The sequence below is a fragment of the Bufo gargarizans genome, chromosome 9 (assembly GCF_014858855.1).
Source record: "Bufo gargarizans isolate SCDJY-AF-19 chromosome 9, ASM1485885v1, whole genome shotgun sequence".
Lineage (NCBI taxonomy): Eukaryota > Metazoa > Chordata > Amphibia > Anura > Bufonidae > Bufo > Bufo gargarizans.
Genome location: NC_058088.1, coordinates 155,244,985 through 155,270,580, shown reverse-complemented (window position 1 = coordinate 155,270,580; position 25,596 = coordinate 155,244,985). Strand labels below are relative to the sequence as shown.

General features: G+C 41.0%; 1 protein-coding gene across 1 annotated transcript in view; it reads left to right on the top strand.

Annotated features, from left to right (window-relative positions):
* Positions 1-25,596, top strand: part of PAPPA (pappalysin 1) — a 370,045-nt gene that overhangs the window by 116,765 nt on the left and 227,684 nt on the right. Inside the window, exons 5-6 of the mRNA XM_044306571.1 lie at positions 2,987-3,179; positions 5,616-5,737. Of these exons, the coding sequence (XP_044162506.1) occupies positions 2,987-3,179; positions 5,616-5,737 (315 nt within the window). The remainder of the gene's footprint in view (positions 1-2,986; positions 3,180-5,615; positions 5,738-25,596) is intronic.

Below are 25,596 nucleotides of genomic sequence, written 5' to 3'. Positions count from 1 at the left end.
ATACAGCACAGCAAGGGTTTCCAGGAATAACAATGTATAAATAAAGTCCAGAATAGGGATTGCAGTACTCCATCCCTCTGTCTCTTTAAAGTCTCTCTCCCTCTGCCAAATCTAAGGCTGGCAATATTATTCTTGCAATTGTGGCTGCAATTCCCACTTAAGGGATACCCGATTAAGATACAGTGGGTTAGACCATGTCCAAGAGTGCAAGTGGTCTTAGCAATGTCACTCTCACAGCAGTAAAGTTTAGGGCTCTTTCACACTTGCGTTGTCCGGATCCGTCGTGTACTCCATTTGCCGGAATTACACGCCGGATCCGGAAAAACGAAAGTAAACTGAAAGCATTTGAAGACGGATCCGTCTTCAAAATGCGTTCAGTGTTACTATGGCAGCCAGGACGCTATTAAAGTCCTGGTTGCCATAGTAGTAGTGGGGAGCGAGGGAGCAGTATACTTACCGTCTGTGTGGCTCCCGGGGCGCTCCATAATGATTTCAGATCGTCCCATGCGCATGGATGACGTGCGCATGGATCACGTCATCCATGTGCGTGGGGCGCCCTGACATCACTCTGAAGCGCCCCGGGAGCCACACGGACGGTAAGTATACTGCTTCCCCGCTCCCCACTACACTTTACCATGGCTGCCAGGACTTTAGCGTCCCGGCAGCCATGGTAACCATTCAGGAAAAGCTAAACGTCGGATCCAGCAATGCGCCGAAACGACGTTTAGCTTAAGGCCGTATCCGGATTAATGCCTTTCAATGGGCATTAATTCCGGATCCGGCCTTGCGGCAAGTGTTCAGGATTTTTGGCCGGAGCAAAAAGCGCAGCATGCTGCGGTATTTTCTCCGGCCAAAAAACGTTCCGGTCCTGAACTGAAGACATCCTGATGCATCCTGAACGGATTTCTCTCCATTCAGAATGCATTAGGATAATCCTGATCAGGATTCTTCTGGCATAGAGCCCCGACGACGGAACTCTATGCCGGAAGAAAAGAACGCAAGTGTGAAGGAGCCCTAATTCAGGCTTAAACACCAAACACCTTACTGACTAACTCCAGTGCTCAATCATGCAGATTCTGGACCAGATTCTGGGCCATGCAGAGATCATTTTCTCTCTGCAAATTTTTTTAAGATTTTGTGATTCTCTAGGATGAAGGCCAATTTCTCTGAGGAGTGAGCACATTTAGCTTCCTCCCTTTTCCTCACACAACTGACTGAACTAGGGGCAGATCTAAGTCCAACATCCAACTTCCTACAAGGGCAGAATCAGGATTATTAACAATGACTAATCCATACAGAGATATGCTGGTATGTTACAAGACTTTAACATGTAAATAACGTTATATAACATTACATAACAAGAACAGTTTGCAGGGGTGCTGAAAATACCATACAGAACTTGCATGCGTCCATGCCAAAACATATCCATTCACTCTAATTTTTCTTTTTTACATACACTGAACAGATATATAAAGGAAACATTTTTGGTGAGGTGGGATGGATTATCTCGGCAAAGGAGAAGTGCTCACTAACACAGATTTAGACAGATTTGTGAACAATATTTGAGAGTAATGGGTCTTTTGTGTATTTAGAACATGTTTCAGTTCTTTGAGTTCAGCTCATGCGAAATGGGAGCAAAACCGAAAGTGTTGTGTTTATATTTGTGTTTAGTGTATATCATCATCTAATTGACACATATAAAGTTTTTTTCTATTCCAACAACCCCTTCTTGGTGCGTAATTTTTTGTCAATGAGTGTATTTCTAACCATGCTCTCACTATAAGATGACAATTCAACACTATGGTGGGATTTATCAAAGGCTTTGTACCAGTTTTCTAGAGTATAAAATTTATGTGCAATAATTTGCATCTTTTTACCTTTTTATGCTTCTCTCAGCAAGTAGGTGGACTGTGTTTAGCAGCAGGGGACAGGACTTTTAGAACATCTTCTTGTTATCTTTTGTCAGCAGCACAATGCTGTAGTAATGCCAGTTGTTAACAAGCCTACTTAACTACTATTTTCCTGCTGTCAGTGCCCAGGGCTGTGTTAAAATGCAATGTCAGGACTGGACTATGTATTTGAGTGTAGCTTTACTAGCTGACAGTGGAGGAACGGGGGCAGTATTGAAAAAAAATATTTGATCTGGACTCTAGACTTTATCTAGATCTAGACTTTATCTGTAATACTACTAATTTAGTGATAGAGCTAAAAGTCCAAGATTCCCTTTGAATAATTCTGTATGGTAACATATTACTAATACACCGTTTCTCCTGCACAAGGAGCTTTATGTGTTATTTCTGCTTTATGATGACTATTAAAGTTTTTAAGTGATGCTTTTCTTGGCAAATTCTTACAGCTTTTTGCAGGACACTCACATAAAGTACATCAATTATTGAGGAAATCCTGGAATGTAGCCTTAAAACTAATGACAAAAATGTTTAACATCAATGACAGAACTCCTTACTAGTGGAGCTGCTAGATGCGTCCTCACTGTGGCTGCATTTCTCCTTCCTTATTAGAAGGCTTAAAGCCATTTTACTGTGTGGACTGGGAATTTCTAGCTAATGAAATTAACATTTAATGCCATGTTCTTGGAGATGCTTTGCATTGTGCAGTAGCATAAAATGGAGATTCCCATGACAGTGCAAAGCTCTCGGCTAGGCCTAACTGAGGTTGGAAGCAAGTGTTTTCTAGGTTGACAGAGAGATCAGAGATTTCAATGCCTCTTCTGAGAAAAGCTTTGTGAACTATCATAGACCTTGATATGACCTCTAATTTCTCAGATTAGTTTTCTACACTGCACTTTGAGAGGAGGGAGTGAGAGCTTTCATTTGACTTCTCCTGCAAAAGTGATGACTGAACAAACTCATTCACAGATCATTAACTATAAAAAATTTAAAAATCTGCAGGCTCTGTTTGCGTTCAGGTGTTTAAGGCGGATTGTACCACAACAATACTTATATCCATTTCTTGGCTTTCATTTCAGATGATGACTGCACTGACTCCTTCACTCCCAATCAAGTTGCCAGAATGCACTGCTATCTGGACTTGGTTTACCAAGGATGGCAGCCATCCTTCAAACCATCGCCAGTAGCGATTGCTCCACAGATTGTACAGCACACCGTTACCTCAGTCACCCTGGAGTGGTTTCCACCCATTGATGGATACATCTTTGAAAGGTGAACATCGAGGAAGTTATGCAACACAACAAAACTCTCTTCTCATCTCTATGATAAAGAGGCTCCAAAGTACTAGACAAAGTGGGACATTTGGGAGGAAGAACCATTTTTTTTTATTGTATGGGTGGTTTCATATGGCATCCAATATAGGAATAGGATTTTTAACATTTATAGTGTTTTGTTGGGTTAGGATTGTTATGACATGTAATTTTCTGAATCATCTGAATCATAGCAGAACATTTGGCTGCTCAATAGCAGTAGCATACATACACTAGAGGTGAAGGGCGCAGATTTCTTGTATGTTACTTGCTATAGATTGATCTGTGCGCTGGCTTAAACTTGTGCCTCCAATTTAAAACATCCCTTTCCTTTCCGCTTAGGTAATCTATGCCCCAAAAAAACATCCTTCTGTCCCAGGAAGTTTGGACAAAATTTAAAATGAGGCCCCCTCTTAGTGTTGATTAACACTACCACACCCCTAATCAGCTTGGACAGAAGGACTTATTTGCCGCACTCCTTTTCCTGATCCTTGGGTTAATAGGACTTGTGGAGATAAATTCTTACACAAGTTGTCAGCATGCATCAAAATAAGGGATACAACTAGGAATGAGTGAAGTTTTGGAAAATATGATTTGGATACTCCGCTGAATGTTTACAAAAATTACTTCGTCACAAAGTGGGTGCAATGACAGGGAGCTGCAATAGTGCCACTCCCCATCATTGTACCCCTCAGATGCATCTGAGAGTAATAAAAAAAAAAATCATCCTTACCGCCTCCATTTGATGGCAACGGGCCGGCCGCCGCCATCTTGCTTGAAGATCTTGTGCAAAATCTTGCACGGCCCGAGATGACGTTTTCATGGACTGGATTTGAGCCAAGATCTTCAATCAAGATGGCGAGTAAATGGAGGAGGTAAGTATGATTTCAGGTTAAATCGATTTGCTACCACGAAGCACAAGGAAATTTGGATTTGTGGCAAGTCAAATTGATCCTGAAATTCTGATCAAATTCCACTTCATTGGATTTGATTCACTCATCTCTAAATACAACCAATCTGATCTATACATATTTAATGGATTTTTATCATGACATCCAATTTAATTATATATTAAAATCCTACTGGAATTGTTCTAAATCATGTTTTGGCCCCTAAGCTCAAGGTCCCTAAGCTCACGGGAAGGAGATGCTTCAAGTTGGAGGAGCAAGGTTAAGCTATTGCACACGAGATAAATGTGTAACAAGTAACATACATGCCTGGTGTTTGTATTATCTTGTGGTTGGGGAGTCAAGTTAAAGCGCCAGTTTATACGGACCAATAACAGCCCAAAACAAGTGCCAATCAGTGATATAACAACATAGAAACATATAGAAACATAGAATGTGTCGGCAGATAAGAACCATTTGGCCCATCTAGTCTGCCCAATATATCTGAATCCTATGAATAGTCCCTGGCCCTATCTTATATGAAGATGCCTCCCATGCATGCTTAAACTCCTTCACTGTACAAGGCGATTAGAGGACCTTAGAGGGCCTTTTACATGGGCTAATGGAAACTGCATGGGGGACAATCATTCGTTCGTACAATAGCTTGCCCCGCTTACAGTTTTAATATTCTCGGTAGAACATCCCCTGCTTACACAAGTCGATGTACAGCTGACAAATGATTATATTAACATGTTGACCAAGCCTCAATGCTAGACCATGGCTTAGGCATACCTAGCTTGTGCTTCTTCTGTTCTTTATGCTGCCTTTAAGGTATTAATGTCCAAAATGGCTGTGAGTTAACTGCAGTTTAATATATTAGGCAATGGTATTTTGAATAGTATTCCTTAATAAACATCTGTTCCCTGTGTGTGGAAGTGATTCAAGTAATAAAGTAAGGCAGCAGCATGGTATTCAGATTCCCCAAAGTGGCCCTCCTGGCACCATCAGCAGAATACAAGGAGCTGTTTACATCAGTGCATTGCATAAGCACATTTCTACAGCTGTTCCAGTCTTTCCATTTACTGAATTCAGGTGCTGAACACTGACTTTAAATACCTGCTGCCTCCACTTATTGCAAGAATCACACATGTATACATATATACACCATATATAGAGAGATATTTAGCTAATAGACATATATTAGAGAATTCTAGTTGTAGTCACCAAGTTGTAATCACCAAAAGCAAGAAGGAGTCTACTGTAGCAAAAGTTACATATTCTATATCCGCCAGCAACCCACTGGTTGTACAGTACAATAACTTGGTGCCACCTACTGGGAGATAATGAAACATAAGAGCAATGATGTGCGGCTGCCTATGTATCACTGCATCTTTGCAATTCACTTGAGAGTTACTTTGTCATGGATCATTGGAAAGACTGCTGTATCTAATATACTGTATAACTTGTATGTTTTTTCTAATTTGTGTGATGGTTGTTTCTGATTTTATTAGAGATTTGGGATCGGCGTGTCACTTGTGTGTGGAGAAAAGGATCTTGGTTCAGTATGGTTCAAATGCATCTTCTCCAGTGCCCTGTAGCCCATCTGGTCATTGGAGCCCTAGAGAAGCTGAAGGTGAGATTACTATACTTCAGAGCTAAGTATTGCTATTATGCTTCATCGTAATATATAATACACATTATTATAATGACAAATTAGGTGCTGGAGAGGAATTTTCTACTTCTTACTAGAATTAATTATGAATAAGACTTTAAAGATCTGGAGACTGTCATGGCCCAATAACTTATTCTATCCTGACTAAATAGCATAGAGTTCATCACAAACATATGGTTGTATCCAAAAACCAGTACCTTCTGTATGATTAGCATAGGTTACTTCCTCTGTAGGAGTAGCTATTCTGAATCATTACTCTGCAGTACATCATCTTTCATGCCATTAACTAGGCCCTCCAGCAATGTTTATGGACATATAATGCTAAAGCAGTACCTTAGCACTGTAGTTTGCTGTATTCCAGCTCAGTTGCATCCATAAATTTTGTATCCTATCATTGTGATAACTGTGAGCTCTGTCTGACCACCCCGTCTAGAGCTTGTCCTCCAGAGGAGACCAGATTATAGTCTGACCTTTTTGTCTATCTTGCTGTGAACTACGGGATCACATCATGACTTATTAAATCCCTCCTGGCAGCTTTGAGACCCATCTTCTCCCTACCAAGCCCTGCCTTCCTTGTTCCTCTATAGGTCACTCCACAGAGCCATGCTTAAAGGGGTTGTCTCACTTCAGCCAATAACATTTATTATGTAGAGGAAGTTAATATAAGCTCATAATTTACTCATGTTCTTTTGCTGGCCGGATTAATTTTCCATCACATTATACACTGCTCAGTTCCATGGTTGCGACCACCCTGCAGTCCATCAGAGGTGGCCGTGCTTGTACACTATAGAAAAAAGCACAAGCCTATCTGAGCTCACACAGTCCCGGACACCAGAGAGGCTTGCACTCTTTCCTATAGTGTGAAAGCACGACCACCACTGATGGAGTGCCGCGGTCTCTTCAAACAGCTGGAGTCAGACCCCCCACAATCTGATATTGATGACCTATTCTGAGGATAGGTCATAAATATGTAAATCACAGAGAACCCCTTTAATGAAGGCTCAGTCTCTTCCACATAAAATCTTAGCCATAAGTCCTAAACAAGAGCTGCCACATTTTATGTCTCATTAAGGAACAAATGATTGATTACAATATTGAGGCTAGGGAACAAGAGGATCTCACCCAGGACACTGATTAGGACCTTCTGCTAGTTTATTAGAAGCAAGCACATGAGAAAATGGAGCGTGGTGAGGGGGGGGGGGGGAACCGCTAAAGAAAAATGTGTTAAGCATAGGGAACAGTATAGTTGCCACAAAATGCTATACAGAAAAATTCCTTTAGTCTACTACTTGATGACTCGGTTTCCATGAAAAATAATCCAAAAGTCTGTTTTAATCTGAAATCATACACTGATCTGGAATTTTGCAGATCCAGAGAGTGAAACCCAAGTGGCTACACGTCAGGCAGAAAATCTCATGGGTTACTGTCAATAATTTGAAAAATAATAATCTCACAAATGATGGATTACTGGAATGTTCTATGTATTTACAGTTAGAGCTGATGACATTGTTGCCAAGGTTAGAGATGTGTGTTCTCAGTTCCTGGAATAAATACAGTATGAAATTGAATATGATATCATGTTAGATCTGTGGTCTATTGGAGGAAAGGAGTATTGTATTGACTTGGGGTTTACTTCAACTAAACGTGATTCTGTTTGTCAGATTTTAACTGGTCTGATGGCAGCTTACAAGGTTTTAGTTAAAATACACATTTCTGTCATTTGTATATGCTTATATTGTACTTCAGGCACAAGGGCCCACGCCACAATACAATGTTATCTTTAGCTTTTTTAGACATATTGATCCACTTTATTACTTCATTGGCTGAAATCCATAATGCAGTTCCTTGGAATTCCAAGACTCTTGTGAACAATAAGCAAAGAATTTTCAGAAACAATAATATTTTGTTCAAAGAAAAAAAGCAGTGCCATTCATGATTCATATGACTTAAACATTTAGGCCTTCCCTATAATGAGATGGGCACCTTTCCAGTTACAGTAAGTGTGTGGTCACTAACACTCAGAGAGTCAGGCTAAGGCTACTTTTACACTTGCGGCAGGACGGATCTGACAGGCTGTTCACCCTGTCGGATCCGTCCTTCCGCTATTTCGCCGTGCCGCCAGACCGCCGCTCCATCCCCATTGACTATAATGGGGACGGGGGCGGCGCACCAGCGCAGTACGGCAGTGCACGGCGAAAGGCCGCTGGACTAAAAGTCCTGCATGTCCGACTTTTTAGTCCGGCGGCCTCTCACCGCAAACTGCCGTGCTGTGCTGGAGCGGCGGTCCGGCGGCACGGCGAAATAGCGGAAGGACGGATCCGGCAGGGTGAACAGTACCCTTACACTTGTGACAAATATACACATATGCAGCATGCACTGTATACACAAATACAGTATAAAGCATATACACACACAGTTTATACACACAAATATAGTATATAGCGTATACACATGCACACACATACATATGGCATTTGCACACATATAGTATACAGAGTATACAAACACATATAGACAACATGCACACACCACCATTCACTATTTTCACTAGTTACATCAGGAAGCTCTAAGGCACAGAACACGTGTACGGTGCTGCACAGACATTATTAACATATGCCATCTGTTTACAAATGTCCTCCAAACATTGCCAAATTCTGCATAATTGGGTCATATGACCCCTTTATCACACCCCAAATAAATTTAGACCCCAGACCAGACCCCGTAGTGTATTCAGACACAAACCACAGAGTAAATTCTCAGGTGCCCAGATAAGTACAGTCAAAAAAATAAAATAAAAAATACAGACCAAAGTTCAGGGCTATTTTTATTTATTTGAAAGTGCTAATTACATGGCGCTGTACATCAAGAGGATAACACATACATTAACAAACTGATACAGAAGGGGAGAGGACCCTGCATGAGGGTACAATCTACAAGGAAGAGGAAGGACACAGTAGGTGAGGGCAGCATGCATATTGTAGTCTGTAGGCTTTCCTGATGAGGTGGGTTTTCAGGTTGCTTTTGAAGGTTTTGGAGGTTGGGGGAGAGCCTGATATGCCGGGGTAGCTAAGCTGACAAAGTTTCAGGAAAAAATTGATTTCTCATGAATCCGAATTTTCTTGCGCTTTGTGGTAACAAATCAGATTTTTCCCAAAATGGCTTCTGCACATGTTACAAAGTGAAAGGAGGAAGCCCGGGAATGAGGGATCACCCATAATGCCATGCAACTAGCCAATCAGCAGATAGCCAGCCCATGATGTCACAGCCCTTTAAAAATCCTGATCCTGTCTGATCTCCATCATTTTCCAGTGAACTGAGCATAGGGAAAGATATGACAAGTGCTAGGGACAGTGATTAGGAAAGACTTTATTTAAAAAATATTAGTTTTCAACAGTTAAGGGACAGCACTGATATAGTGTAGGGAGATCATTGGGGGGTTCACATTTCTTTTATGCATTGGTAAATCCTTAATTCTGCAATTGGGATGAAATTGCGGCTGATAATACTGTTTTTGGGGTGTTCACACTCTTTGATACATAAGTAAATCCATTCATACTTGATTCTGTAATTTGGGAGAAATTGCATTCTGATAATACAGATTTTTGGGTGGTCACGTTCTTTTATACATAAGTAATCCTTTTTTTGATTAATCGTTGATTATGGGGTGAAATTGTGGCCTGATAATACTGATTTTGGGGTGTTCACGTTCTTTTATACATAAGTAAATCCATTCATCCTTAATTCTGTAATTGGGGTGAAATTGCGGCCTGATACTGATTTTGGGGTGTTCACATTCTTTTATACGTAAGTAATCCTTGATTATTCCTTGATTCTAGGGTGAAATTGCAGCCATGTTACTACTGATTTTGGGGTGTTCACATTCTTTTATACATAAGTTAATCCGGTAATCCTTGATTTTGTAATTGGGGATAAATTGTGGCCTGATACTTTTGATTTTGGGGTGTTCATGTTCTTTTATACATAAAGAAATACGTTAATCCTTGAGTCTGTAATTGGGGTAAAATTGCAGCCTGATACTAATGATTTTGGGGTGAACAGGTTCTGCAGACATTTATGTGAAATCAGCTTACAGTGTAAAAGGAGAGCACTCTTACACTCTATAGCAGAATCATGGGCCACTGCACGGTTAAGTCCTTTATACCTGAAGCTAACATTGACCTGTAAGGCTGAGTTCACACTTCCATTATTTCTGCAATTTTGACTGAATTTGCTGGGCAATGGGGAGCCAGTGAAGAGTTTGGCAGAGGGGAGCAGCTGAGGAGAAACAAGAGTATAGGTGGATTAACCAGGCAACAGAGTTGACGATAGATTGGAGGGGCACAAGAGTGCTTGATGGGAGCCAACAAAGTAGGATGTTGCATTAGTCTAGACGGGAGATCATTAGGGATTGCACTAGCATTTTAGTTGACTCGGGGGTGAGCAAGGAGCAAATACTAGAGATGTTCTTGAGTTGAAAGCTGCAGGTGGAGATAAGGGTTTGGAGGTATGGCTTGAAGGACAGAATCAAATGTTATCCCCGGGTAGTGGACCTGTGAGACTGGAGAAAGCATCATGCTATTAACTATGATGAATAGGTAAGACAGGGGGCAGAGTGACATGGAGGATGATGAATTCAGTTTTCTCCATGTCAAGTTTTAAGAAGAAGAATGAAGATATAGCTCACCTGGGGGTTCTGTATAGCAGGGAAGTGACATCTGAACTGAAGAGGTAGATCTGAGTGTAAGAGGAGATCTGAGATAAGAGGAGATCCAAGAGAGGGCCAGGTCTCTAATAATGAGAGATTAGATGGTTTGTCAGTGGTTAGTTCTGGTGCCTTGCAGCACTGGAGTCTTAGGATCAAATCAAACCAAATACAACAGCTGACTATCATTTATACAGGTACCGTATTTTTCGCCCTATAAGATGCACCGGCCCATAAGACGCACCTAGATTTTTGAGGAGGAAAATAAGAAAAAATATATTTTGAACCAAAAGGTGTGCTTTTGGTAGGTTTTGAACTAATGGTGGTCTGTGGATGACACTATTATGGGGGATCTGTGGATGGCACTGTTATGGGGCATCTGTGGATGGCACTGCTATGGGGCATCTGTGGATGGCACTGCTATGGGGCATCTGTGGATGGCACTGTTATGGGGGCATATGTGGATGACACTGTTATGGGAGATCATTGTGGGGGCATCTGTGGATGACACATATATAGCATCTGATCTAATGTGTCATCCACAGATCCCCCATAACAGTGTCCCTGTGTAGTGAATGGTGGCTAGCATCTGGTTCTTTAATGGCAGCGGGGCCCGGTGCAGTCACTGTATTCTACTACACCGTCCCCGCTCACTGTAGTATAATCATATCTAACTTGTGGGTACTGTTAAAGTAGTCAAATCATCTTAAATCCAGCGCTGTACTACTTACTACTAACTTCTTGGAGGCCGGGCGGGCGCTCGCAGTATAGCTCACTGCGTCATGCACCTGCGCCGGCTGCTTCAATCATAAAGTGGGCGGAGCAGGCGCGTGATGTAGTGAGCTATGCTGCGAGCGCCTGCCCGCCCGTCCTCCTGACTGCCAAGAAGTTAGTAGTAAGTAGTACAGCACTGGATTTAAGATGATTTGAATACTTTAACAATACTCACAAGTTAGATATGATTATACTACAGTGAGCGGGGCCCAGTGTAGTAGAATACAGTGACTGCAATGAGCCCCGCTGCCATTATAGAACCAGATGCCAGCACCCAGCCCCTCCTCCCTCTCAGCTGATACACCTGACGGTCGCAGCATTCGCCCCAAAAGACGCACTGCTATTTTCCCCCCACTTTTGGGGGAAGTGCGTCTTATAGGGCATAAAATACGGAATGTTCTTTCAGTGTTCGCATGAGTTTTCTCTGGGTATATACTGATAGGAAACTGATAGTAGAAACTGAGTAGAGATAAGCCCATTTTTCAAAAATTCGATTCGGCCGTTTCACCGAATCTTTCGAAAAAATTTGGTTCGATTCAAATTTATTCACGGCGAATCGCAGGTAAAAATTGCTATTTCCTATCTGCAGAGAGCCTTTATAGTAGTGTAGAACACTGTGCAATGCAGTAACACACATAGGGAGTCTGCTGTGGTAGTGAAATAATACTGTGAGTCAGTATGATATGCAGATGACAGGAGTCACTCTTAGAATCACTGCACACTTCACTTATTTAGGCCGCCAAAACTAACCAAATAACTCAAGTATGAGCTCAGCCTTACAGGTCGATGTCAGCGCCAAGAAGAAGTGCACTCCTTTTACACTGTTGTCAGCTGCTTCCACATAGATTTCTACAGAACCTGTTCTATTGAACTCTTATACAAGTAGAGCCCCCAAACAGAGTGGAGAGGGTGTCAGCAGTAAGTTTGTGTTGATGTCACAGATTATTTTGACCTTCCTATGATCCTTCAGAACAATAACCCCTAAAAAAACTGATCCTGTCTGTTGAGCATCCGCCTTCACTCGGTCAGCATTTGGTCAGTAATCCATCAGTATTGCTAAAGCCCAAAAAAACAGGAGTGGATCCAAAACAGAGATGACAAGCGAATGGAATATTTGCATGTCTTCTGTGTTTTGTACCCACTCCTGCTTTTGGCTACCAACTCACAAGCCAATTCTGATGGGACCATACAGGCCTTACAGCTGCTACACAGACAGGATCCGTTGTGCTTCTCTTTTTTCTTTCCTTCTGACAGATCAGAAGAAGGGTCAAATCAATGATTATGTCAGCCAGGCCGAAAGGAAGATTAGTGGCCCAGTCATGAAGTGGGGAGGGTGGGAACTCCCATGACAGAGGTGAGAAGATCTGAGAGACTGACAGCATGTGAGGGTATCTGACAGTCTCTCTGTTTTCTCCTTGCAGTGTTGTAGTTTGGTAATGACCATTGGCATTTTGTTTTGCATTTTGATGTTCACTTGTGTTTGTTGTTTTCTAGGCCTCAGGGAGACGCTGGTTCCTTCATCTGGGAGGAAACCAGTAGTCTCATTCCCTGCCACCATTCCTAGGGCTTTCCAGGGTCTCCAGGGCCACGGTGTATGAGTATTTAAACATTTAGGGTCTACTCATATTGGCAGGAGTCAGGGAGAGGTCTAGAAATTCCTAGGAGGTCACCATCCCTCTCCCTTTACTTTGAGGCCTAGACTAAGTATATTTCCTTCTGTGTGTTATCTGGTGTTTTCCCATTACTTGTGATAGGTGGAAGCAGCATGAGGAGACCACATAGTGGCCCAATGAGTCTGGAGGTGGTGGCAGCATCAGGAGGAGGCTACAGAGTGGCACAATGACAGTGTGAAGGTGGTGGCAGCATCAGGAGGACCAATGGCACAATGACAGAGTGTGGAGGTGGAGGCAGCATCCGGAGGCCGCAGAGTGGCACAATGACAGATTGTAGAGGTCGCGGCAGCAGCATCAGGAGGAGGCATTAGATATGTGGCATCAAGTGGATGGCAGGATCAGAATAGTAGCTGAGGCAGGTAGCCAGATGAAACCAGTCTCTTTTGTCAAAGTGTTGGTGTGGCACCATGGATGATCTAGTCTGATGCATCAGGCATTGGTGGGTGGAAATCCTGGCTGATCCACACCTGATTCATCTTGACAAAGGTCAGTCTCTCCTCATTTTGGGTGGACAGGTGAGTTCTTCTTGGGGTAACTATGGCCCCCGCCGCACTAAACACCCGCTCTGATGCCACACTACTGGCCGGGCAGGACACATTTCCACTCCAAACTCTGCTAGTTGCGGCTACAAATACAGTTTGGCTGCTCAGTAGTCCAGCGGATCTTCAATGTGGGGTGTCAGGGTACTGTCCAAGTATTCAACGACCTGCTGGTTCAGGTCCTGCTCCAGGTTTAGCTGCCGCTGCTGGTGAGAAGTTTCTTCACTAGGTGGGTAAAGAAAGCTACTCATCAGCGACTCTAAACTAAAGTTGCTGATGATGGAGCTGGAACTGCTCCTACCCCCCCACTCTGCCACAGCAGCCATGGCAGAGGAAAGTGAGTGCAGCGGGCCCCCCTGGTCAGACCTGCGAGAGGATGGACGATGGCGCAGATTGGCAGTGGCCAACTCACTACATAGTATGTTTCTATAGTAGCTCAGTTTGTCCTCCCTCTCAGCGGGTGTAAAAAGGCCCTCATTTTGGACCGGTAGCGAGGGTGGAGAGCCAGAAGTCATCACTCTGCTGAATGCTGACATTTCAGCTGTCACTATGCAAGCAAGTGAGCGTGCATTGGGCCATTTGTGCAAGTGACTCGGAGGGACTCCCTGCCTCCATCTCTATCATGTGTCTGGGTCCTCTGCCTCATCTTTTTTCATCACCCTGTAGCCCCTCCTCCTCCATTTCCTCCCCAGAGGGCTCAAGTGGCCATGAGATCTAGGCACCACGTCTCCAGTCCCCTAACCAGCCAGATTTAACAGCATCTGTTCTAGGACATGAAGCAGTGGAATGACGTTGTTCATCCCATAGTCCTGGCAACTGACAAATAACGTGGCCTCCTCAAAAGGCCTGAGCAAACGGCAGATGTCACGCATGAGCTGCCACTGGCTGACATCAAAGTTACACAGTACTGTCCGTTTGGATCATCAAGAAATAGTTTATGGCCTTTCTCTGTTCGTATAGTTGGTCCAACATATGGAGGGTGGAATTCCAACGGGTGGAAACGTCGCATATCAGCCTGTGCAGGGAGTGTGCTTTATGGTGTGCGAAGCACATGCAAAGTTTCCTGGCCATTTTTAGGATGTCTTGCAGATGGGTAGAAGACTTCAGGAACCGCTTGACAACCAAATTGTACATGTGCGCCATGCAGGGCGCATGGCTCAGCCCTCCTTGATGCAGCGCAGACACCATGTTCTTCCCATTGTCAGTCACCATGGTTACAATTTTGAGTTGTCACAGAGAAAGCCAGGATTAGATATCTTGATGAAAGTTACGGAGCATTTCCTCCCCTGTGTGATTCTGTTCCAACTGAGTGACAACGTGTAGGCGGAAGCAGCGTGCCCTGGCCAAGTTGCTGGTGTGGCTGTGCAGGAACCACATTACCTTAGTGGGCTGTAAAGGACATGTACTGTCCCTGACCGTAGTTACAGCTCCACACGTCGCCGCTGCCGTGCACTTTGGCAGACACCGACAGGCTCAACAACTGGCCCACCTTCTGTTCTACATATTTGTGCAGAGCTGTACTTTTTGGCAAATAAATAATGGCTTGGGACTCTCCACCTCGGCTCGGCACAAGACATCAGTTCTCTGAAAGGTGCAGAGTCCACCACTTGGAAAGGGAGGGACTGCAGCACCAGCAACTTGGTCATGAGCACATTCAGCTTCTGCGCCGTTGGATGAGTGCACGCATACTGTTGTAAGCTGCCACCCTCTTCTCCCGATGATGATGAAGCCCCTAATTCACCCGACTCCCAAGTACAATCAGCTACATTATCATCATCAAGTACTGTCTGCACATCACTGATGTCAACCTCAACGGTCTCTGGGTCAGGAGCCTCACTTCTCGCAACACCAGTTCCCACACCACTCTCCTCATCACTACTTGCACACCTAGCGGAGGAAGCGGCGGATGTCTCCTCCACATCATGGCTGGCCAGTATCTGCTGACTGTCCTCTAGTAGCTCGTCCTCGCTGTATAGTGGGGCTGAGCCCGAAGCATATAATACTTCTCTGGCTGTGGGAACTGAAAAGGACAGAGGCAGTTTGAGGACAGGTGTGGGCACAGGGCCTGCTCCCAGGCCATGTCAACTAAGGGTTGTGTCTGATGAACCCACCGACTCTTGGCTGGGGGTGTCTGATGTCACTTGGGATGAAGTGGATGACCGAGTCAACCATTCAAGAACTGCTGGGTTGCTGGTCAAGACACGACTGCTAGATGATACCAGGAGCTCAGGCCACTCGCTGCGACTCCTGCTGCCACGCCCCTTTACTCTACTGCGACCCGTGCCTGCGCTAGAAACAATTAGTGCCTGGCACTTCTCTGTCTAACATACTGTTAGATCAAATAAATAAATAAAAAATAAATTAAAACACCCCTAAAAAGTCTGTAATTTTCTCACTTCACCACACAGCGTCTAATAAGCCCTTTTTTCCCACTAATACAAGCCAAAAATTTGGATCCCAGTCAGTGAAGCAAGGATTGTTCCTATTACCCAGGCTGTAACCTCCCCTACTGAACCCTTTTCTACATAAATGCTGTGGAATGATTCCTCCCTATCATTTCCCTACACCTTGAATAATCTTTCCCTGAACTTGTAAATCGTTTTTTTTTAGCACAATGAAGTCTTTCCTAGCACTGTCCCTACAGCCTGCTGACATCTCTCCTTGCACTAAGTACACTGGAAAATGGCAGAATCCAAGATGGCTGAGGCTATTTATAGGGCTGTAACCTCACATGGCTTGCTGGCTGCTGATTGGCTACATGCAAGGAATTATGGGTGTACCCGCATTCCCAGAGTTTCTTGCTCCATGTCCTCACATGTGCAGCAGCCATTTTAGGAAAAAAATGTGATTCGTTACCACGAAGCATGGGGAAATTCGGATTTGGCGCAACTTCGATTCGCTCATCTCTAATTGTGAGCTCCATTGAGGACAGCAAACAATCATGGGTTGTCCATGATTTTTGTGTTATTTGTCCAGATTTTTATTTATTTATTTCACTTATATAGCACTGACATATTCCACGGTGATTTACAGACATTATCATTGTATAATGCCATGAAGCACAACAAATCCAACATTAAAGAGGTTGCTAACTAGAAAATGAAACTAGCAGCACCATATGAAAAATTCCTGATCAGTTCCTTTAATTCAGACCCCTACATCAATGCACTGTTGCAGAAAAGACCAAGCATGGGATTTGCACTGCTCATGTATTGAAGCTTGTATATTGAAGAAATAATTTAAGCTCTTTTTTGTTTCTGTCAGGCTATACAGAGGGCAGGGAAGGGGGGGGGGGGGCAACACCAGATAGTGTAGTGGACTGTCTGTAAATTTAAAAATGGTTGGCAACTATTGAATGATGATTGGCAACCAAATGGATTGCAACTATGTGCCCAGGTATAGAGAATAAGATCGGATAGTTACTAAGAAGGATTCCTGGTATGAGACAGTTTTCCTTTCCTTTTGGAAAAGAGTCCAAATTAAATATTTATTTTCCACAGTTGCATTATGTGGAGATATAAGCAAAGCAATATATTACAGTATTATGAAAAAACACAGATGAGCAGTTTGAGGCTACCACTAAAAAGTTAGTGGATACTAAATTGCTTAAAATTAATCGATGATGGACAATGAGATTGTATAAATAAACATGCTATAGATGAGCAAATCAATTCTATCATTATGGAATTTATCCTGAAATAAAATATAAATAAAAAGAATTGTATTCTAACAAACTCAGACATTTCGCAGTTCAAGAGAGAGAACCACATTCTTTCCAAAAAATGATTAACAAAAGCTGAGTGTTTCACAACTACAGCATAGCCTTCCAGTCATTGCTCAGCCTTTTAAATTGACTTGCATGGCAAAACTAGACAAATAGCTAAGCCAGCCTCACATCTGCAACTAGCTCTTTTGGAACAAAGGCCCTTTATCAGCCCTTTATCAGAGCAGAGCAGATAGAATCTTTTCTAGATGAGAGGCCTTGGTGGGACCTCTGACTGGGTATTTTTTTTTTATGGAAACCAGTAATATACAGTATGATGACTGTGATAGGATAGGCAACACTCCTCTGGGTTTCTGGGAAAATGCATATGCAAATTAGTATGTCTAACATCAGTTGGCATCAGAAAGAATTACCTTTATTATCTTTTATATCAGAAAATCTAATTGAAATATTTTCCCAAAAAACCAAATGCTATGCAAATAAGCTTTAATGACAAAAAAACATAAAGAAATTTTCTCTGATGCCAGTTGTTAGACATACTTATTTGCAAATATTTTCCCCAGAAACCAAGAGGAGCATTGCCTAGCCTACATTAGTCCTCACATATATTAACTGGTTACCATAATAGGAATATGGAAGGTTTGCTCACCTCTAATCCATATACACAGAATAAGAACAAATACGGAAAATTGCATCCATTATACAGGACAAGAGAAGAGGCACTGTGCAGTGTCCATATATACATAATCAGGGGCACATCTATTAAGCCCGGCAACTTAGATGTCATTCTTAATTGTGCCTGCGCTGCTAGAGGAAGAGCCAAAGTTATGTGGAGGCACACAAGTTTTATTTTTATTTTATTTTAAAGGGCTAGACTTGTTGTGTTTGTTCCTCCTACCTCCAAAAAGGCAATAAAAAGGCAATAAAAAGTGATCAAAAAGTCACATATACCTAAAAATCTTGCCATTGAACAAAAATAAAAAATAAATATTTTATTGAGCAAAAATAGTAACAAAAATAGAAAAATTAACAAAACATTTGGTTTTGCAGTAACCAGCATAATAGAGTTACCCTGTCAATTATTCCACATGGCGGTGGGTTTTGAGCAATCCTGTCTAAAAAATGGAATAGTGATTTAAAAGTTGTTTGTACTCAAATTGTAGGATAATGATATAATTATAATGGATGCAACATAAACTACAGCTTGTCCTGCAAAAATAAAATCCTTGCATAAATGTGAAAATTAAAAGGTTATTATATTTTTTAAGTGTATTCATTTAGCAAAAGAAGTAAAAAATTAGCTACAGTATATAATTTTCATGAACCCAGTGTTGTTGTACCTAACCTATAACTGCAGCCTCTGTATAGCTAGACTAATGCTATTCAGGAGGGTGGGCATGAATAATCATTAGATAGTTACAGTTCTCATGGTTACTTTACGATTCAATACTAATAGAGGGGGAGTTTAAGATTTATAATTCAGTAAATTAGTCATCGTTGAAGTTTTTCAGGCAAGCCATAGAGTATGTGAAATCATACAGTACCATGATTTTCTTTGATCATAGTCTGGATGGGGCAACTGTTTGCATAGATATATAGCTGTGATTCACCTGATTAAAACACCAGTTTTCTTTTGTTGATCTGAGGCTCCATTCATGAGTTATGATTAGTGTTGATCGAGCACCAAAGTGCTCGTGTGCTCTGGTGCTCGAGTAGAACACTTCCCGATGGTCGGGTGCTCTACAGAACACCGGAGCACAATGGAAGTCAATAGAAGAACCCGAGCATTAAACCAGGCACCCCCTGGTCTGAAAAGGGGAGTCAGTGCTTGTGGACACCCAGTGTATTTAAATCTAACTTAGCCTCTCTTTCTAGAAAAGTTTCTGGTGGGATTTGAACTCACAACCTTCTATATTACAGCCAAGAATCTTAACCACTACACTATAGAGCTGCATGGCCAGTTACTTTAAAAAATAAAATAAATATATAAATATATATATTTAATTAAATTAAATAATATGACTTCTGCTGTATAAGAAAACTTATTAGTAGTAAGTATTCCTATACAGCAGAAGTCTCATATTTTTATTTTATTATTTTTAAGTAACTGTCCATGCAGCCCTATAGTGTAGTGGTTAACATTCTGTGCTGTAATGTAGAAGTTGTGAGTTTAAATCCTGTAAGAAATGTTGCAGAAATAGCGGCTAAATTTAATTTAAACATATATATATATATATATATATATATATATGTATAACTTTGTAGCCATAATATATTTACATATATTATTATATATTTAGAAGATATTATATATTATAATATATGTAAGTATATTATGGCTAAAACATCAGTAGTAGTTTCCCACATATTTTGCATTCATATATATCAGAAGTATGATTATATATATTGTAATTGCACATTTTTTACAATTACTAAAAAAAATATAAAATATATACATTTAATTTAGCCTTTATTTCTGAAATGGTGCTGGTGGGATTTTTTTAAATCACTATCTTCTACTTTACAGCCTAGAACCTTAACCACTACAATATAGAGCTGAATGGCCAGTTATAAAAAAAAAAAAACATAAAATAGGAGACTTCTGCTGTATAGGAATATGTACTACTAATAAGTATTCCTATACAGCAGAAGTCTCATATAATTTTTTAAAATTATTATTATTTAAGTGACTGGCCTTGCAGCTCTACAGTGTAGTGGTTAACATTCGTGGCTGTAATGTAGAAGGTTGTGAGTTTGAATCCTGCCAGAAACTTTTCAGAAATAGAGGCTAAATTAGATTTAAATCCACTGACTCAAGCATCGCGCTCAAGCTGAACTTCGGCCAAGCATGCTCAATCAACGCTAGTTATGATACTTTTTCTTAATGTACAAATTAGGCTTTTGGTGCAATGGGAGCATTACCACTGCTCTTCTTAAACCCAAGCTCCACTCGTTTTAATCACAGACTTATTCAGTACTTTGTGTGTTACTGTTTAGAAAAAAAAAAAGGAAAACTGACAGTATCCTCCATTAACCCAAGTTGTTGGCATCTGACATAACCGATACCACTGACCCACTCATCTGGACCGCCAAACATTATGCACGTTTCACATCACCATCACCATTTTGCTTTCCGTCCTTCTGATCCATCAGAACAACAGAAAAATAAACAAAAACATGTATCCTGTATTTTAAACATCCGTTAACCCTTTCTACCCCGGGCCAGTTTTCACCTTCCTGCCCAGGCCATTTTTTTGCAAATCCGACATGTGTCACTTTATGTGGTAATAACTTTGGAACACTTTTATTTATCCAAGCCAATCTGAAATTGTTTTCTTGTGACATATTGTACTTTTTTTAGGACGTTAGAAAGCTTAGAATTTTAGAAGCAATTCTTAAAATTTTTAAGAAAATTTCCAAAACCCACTTTTTAAGGATCAGTTTAGGTCTGAAGTCACTTTGTGGGGCTTACATAGTGGAACCCCCTCCCCCATAAATGACCCTATTGTAGAAACTACACCCCTCAAGATACTCAAAACTGATTTTACTAACTTTGTTAGCCCTTTAGGTGTTCCACAAGAATTAAAGAAAAATGGAGATGAAATTTAAAAATTTCACTTTTTGGGCCGATTTTCTATTTGAATCCATTTTTTTCTTTAACACATTGAGGGCTTGTACCCCAGCTAGGTTCAGATTGATGACCCTGTGGTGGTATGCCCCCCAGTGTTGGTGGGTTTAGTTTGTGGGACACACTGATCATACTGCTTATATACATGTACACCTTTACTAGTGGTGTTATGAGGATGGTTGGTCCCGGCCACAAATTAGTGATGTCTGAATTTTCATTCAGCTGCTTATTGCAGTGTGGGTAGACACCCCTATATTTTATTCAAACATCATAATAAAGTATTTGTTATTTTGTTTTAGCGTCCTTTTCTTATATATATATATATATATATATATATATATATTTATATTCATCGAGGGTTAACAGCTAAACAAAACGCAACATTTATTACCCTGATTCTGCGGTTTGCAGAAATACCCCACATGTGGTCGTAAACTGATATAAGGGCACACGGCAGGGCACAGAAGGAAAAAAACGCCAGATGGCTTTTGGAAGGCAGATTTTGCTGGACTGGTTTTTAGATGCCATGTCCCATTTGAAGCCCCCCTGATGCACCCTTACAGTAGAAACTCCCAAAAAGTGACCCCATTTTGGAAACTAGGGGTAAGGTGCCAGGTCTATTGGTACTATTTTGGGGTACATATGATTTTTGATTGCTCTACAGGTGAAACTTGAAAAATTAGAATATCGTGCAAAAGTCCATTTATTTCAGTAATGCAAATTAAAAGGAATTGCATTAATGCAGCTTAAAATTAGAATTTTGTGAAAAGGTTCAATATTCTAGGCTCAAAGTGTCACACTCTAGTCTGCTAATTAATCCATATCCCCTGAGCAAAGGGTACCTAAAAAATTGTGACTTTGGAGTTTCATAACATATAAACCATAATCATCCAAATTATAACAAATAAAGGATTGAAATATCTCGCTTTGCATGTAATGAGCCTATTTCATATATTAGTTTCACCTTTTAGGTTGCATTACTGAAATAAATGAACTTTGCACAATATAAAACATTTTCGAGTTTCATCTGTATATTACGTATTTTGTGAGGCAAAGTAACCAAACTTTTATTTTTTTATTTTTTACAACATTCATCTGACAGGGTAGCTCATGTGCTATTTTTATCGAGCAGGTTGCTACGGACACAATGGTATCAAATATGTCTACTTTTTTTGTTTCAGTTTTACTTAATAAAGCCTTGTTGCGTCTCCATTTTCTGAACGCCTTATTTTTTTTTTCTTTTTCTGCCGATCGTCTTGTGCAGGAGCTCATTTTTTGCAGGAAGAGTTGATGTTTTTATTAGTACCATGTTTGGGTACATATGATTTTTTGATCATTCATTATTACAGTTTGTGGGGCATGATGACCCAAAAATTGGTAATTTTGGCAGTTTTTTTTTTTTTTTCCAGTGTTCACCTGAGGGGTTAGTTTATGTAATATTTTTATAGAGCAGATCGTTATGGACGTGGAAATACCTAATATGTATATTTTTTATTATTTATTTTTTAATAATAGCATTCTTGAAACCTAAAAAAATTATGTTTTAGTGTCTCCATAGTCTGAGAGACATAGCTTATTTATTTTTGGACCGATTTTCTTAGTTAGGGTCTCCTTTTTTGATTGGTACTATTTTGGGGGACATACGCCTTTTTGATCGCTTGGTGTTGCAATTTCTGTAATGTAAGGTGACAAAAAACGTCTTTTTTGGCACTGTTTTTGTTTTATTTTTATGGTGTCCACCTGAGGGGTTAGGCCATGTGGTATTTTTATAGAGCAGGTTGTTACAGACACGGCAATACCAAATATGTATACTTTCTTTTATTTATTTCACTTTAGCACAATAATAGCAGTTTTGAAGCCCAAAAAATTATCATATTTTAGTGTCTCCATTGTCTGAAAGTGATAGCTTTTTTATTTTTTGACAGATTGTCTTAGGTAGGGTCTCATTTTTTGCGGGATGAGGTGACGGATCCGGCATGACCCACAATGCAAGTCAATGGGGACGGATCAGTTTTCTCGGACACACTCTGACACAATAGAAAACGGATTTGTCCTCCATTGACTTGCATTGGGGGTCATGATGGATCCGTCTTGGCAATGTTAAAGATAATACAACTGGATCCATTCATAATGGATGCAGATGGTTGTAATATCAGTTACGGAAGCTTTTTTGCTGAACCCTGCCGGATCCAGTAAAAACACTAGTGTCAAAGTAGCCTAAGCCTTGCGATATTTGCTGAAATGTTAGAAAGACCTCTGTAGAGGCCATACATTTTACAGTTGAACGTAGCACATATTCTTAACAAAGTTTTCAAATGAATTGGGTTTGGATACAGCAATGGGAACCCAGTTTACTCAAGCCTAATAATGAGCACATTGGACAGTTAAAATACAGGATCGTTTTTTTTTTTCTGTTCTTATGATGGATCAGAAGAACGGAAAACAAAATGGTGATATGAACTGAGCCTAATCTGTTTTCTAAGGTTTTCTAAGTAATAAAGTAACGCAGTGACATAGTATATAAGACCGAAAAAAGACATTTGTCCATCCAGTTCGACCTGTTATTCTGCAAATTGATCCAGAGGAAGGCAAAAAAAAAACTGTGAGGTAGAAGCCAATTTTACCCACTTAAGGGGAAAAAATTCCTTTCTGATTCCAATCAGGCAATCAGAATAACTCCCTGGATTAACTACCCCTCTCTACAGCCGTGGCCAAAAGTTTTGAGAATGACACAAATATTAGTTTTCACAAAGTTTGCTGCTAAACTGCTTTAAGATCTTTGTTTCAGTTGTTTCTGTGATGTAGTGAAATATAATTACACGCACTTCATACGTTTCAAAGGCTTTTATCGACAATTACATGACATTTATGCAAAGAGTCAGTATTTGCAGTGTTGGCCCTTCTTTTTCAGGACCTCTGCAATTCGACTAGGCATGCTCTCAATCACTCAACCACTTCTGGGCCAATTCCTGACTGATAGCAACCCATTCTTTCATAATCACTTCTTGGAGTTTTAGTGGGTTTTTGTTTGTCCACCCGCCTCTTGAGGATTGACCACAAGTTCTCAATGGGATTAAGATTTGGGGAGTTTCCAGGCCATGGACCCAAAATGTCAACGTTTTGGTCCCCGAGCCACTTAGTTATCACTTTTGCCTTATGGCATGGTGCTCCATCGTGCTGGAAAATGCATTGTTCTTCACCAAACTGTTGTTGGTTTGTTGGAAGAAGTTGCTGTTGGAGGGTGTTCTGGTACCATTCTTTATTCATGGCTGTGTTTTGGGGCAAAATTGTGAGTGATCCCACTCCCTTGGATGAGAAGCAACCCCACACATGAATGGTCTCAGCATGCTTTACTGTTGGCATGACACAGGACTGATGGTAGCGCTCACCTTTTCTTCTCCGGACAAGCCTTTTTCCTGATGCCCCAAACAATCGGAAAGAGGCTTCATCAGAGAATATGACTTTGCCCCAGTCCTCAGCAGTCCATTCACCATATTTTCTGCAGAAGATCAATCTGTCCCTGATGTTTTTTTTGGAGAGAAGTGGCTTCTTTGCTGCTCTTCTTGACACCAGGCCATCTTCCAAAAGTCTTCGCATCACTGTGCATGCAGATGCGCTCACACCTGCCTGCTGCCATTCCTGAGCAAGCTCTGCACTGGTGGCACTCCGATGATTGGGTTAAAAGTCTGCCATTTTAACCCAATCAGCCTGACATAATGATCTTCAGCCTTGTGCTAGTCAACATTCTCACCTGAGTTAACAAGACGATTACTGAAATGATCTCAGCAGGTCCTTTAATGGCAGCATAAAAATGCAGTGGAAAGGTTTTTCTGGGATTAAGTAAATTTTCATGGCAAAGAAGGACTATGCAATTTATCTGATTACTCTTCATAACATTCTGGAGTATATGCAAATTGCTATTATAAAAACTTAAGCAGCAACTTTTCCAATTTCCAATATTTATGTAATTCTCAAAACTTTTGACCACGACTGTACTAGCTATAGCCTGTAATATTATTACACTCCAGAAATACATCCAGAACCCTCTCCAGCTCTGCTATGTCTGCCTTGTTCACAGGAGACCAGAACTGTACACAGTACTCCATGTGTGGTCTGACCAGTGATTTGTAAAGTGGTAGGACTGTGTTCTCATCACGGGCATCTATGCCCCTTTTGGTGCAAACCATTATCTTTTTGGCCTTGGCAGCAGCTGTCTGACACTGGTTTTTACAGCTTAGTTTGCTGTTCGCTAAAATCCCAAGGTCCTTTTCCATGTCATTGTTACCCAGTCTTTTACCATTTAGTATGTACGGGTGACTTGCTTTATTTCTACCCATGTGCATAACCTTACATTTGTCAGTGTTAAACCTCATCTGCCACTTCTCTGCCCAGGCCTCCAATATATCCAGATCCATCTGTAGCAGTATACTGTCCTCTTCCATGTCAATTACTTCACACAGTTTAGTGTCATCTGCAAAAATGGCAAAAATTGATATTTTATTGTGCAAGCCCTCAACAAGATCATTAATAAATATATTGAAGAGGATATGGCCCAGTACTGACCCCTGAGAGTGACCCAATCTGAGTGTGTACCATTAATAACCACCCTCTGTTTTCTATTACTGAGCCAGTTACTTACCTACATACAGACATTTTCTCCCAGTCCGAGTATTCTCATTTTTTATACTAACCTTTTATGCAGTACAGTGTCAAATACTTTGGAGAAGTCTAGATATACAACATCTATTGATTTGCCGCTGTCAAGTCTAGAACTTACCTC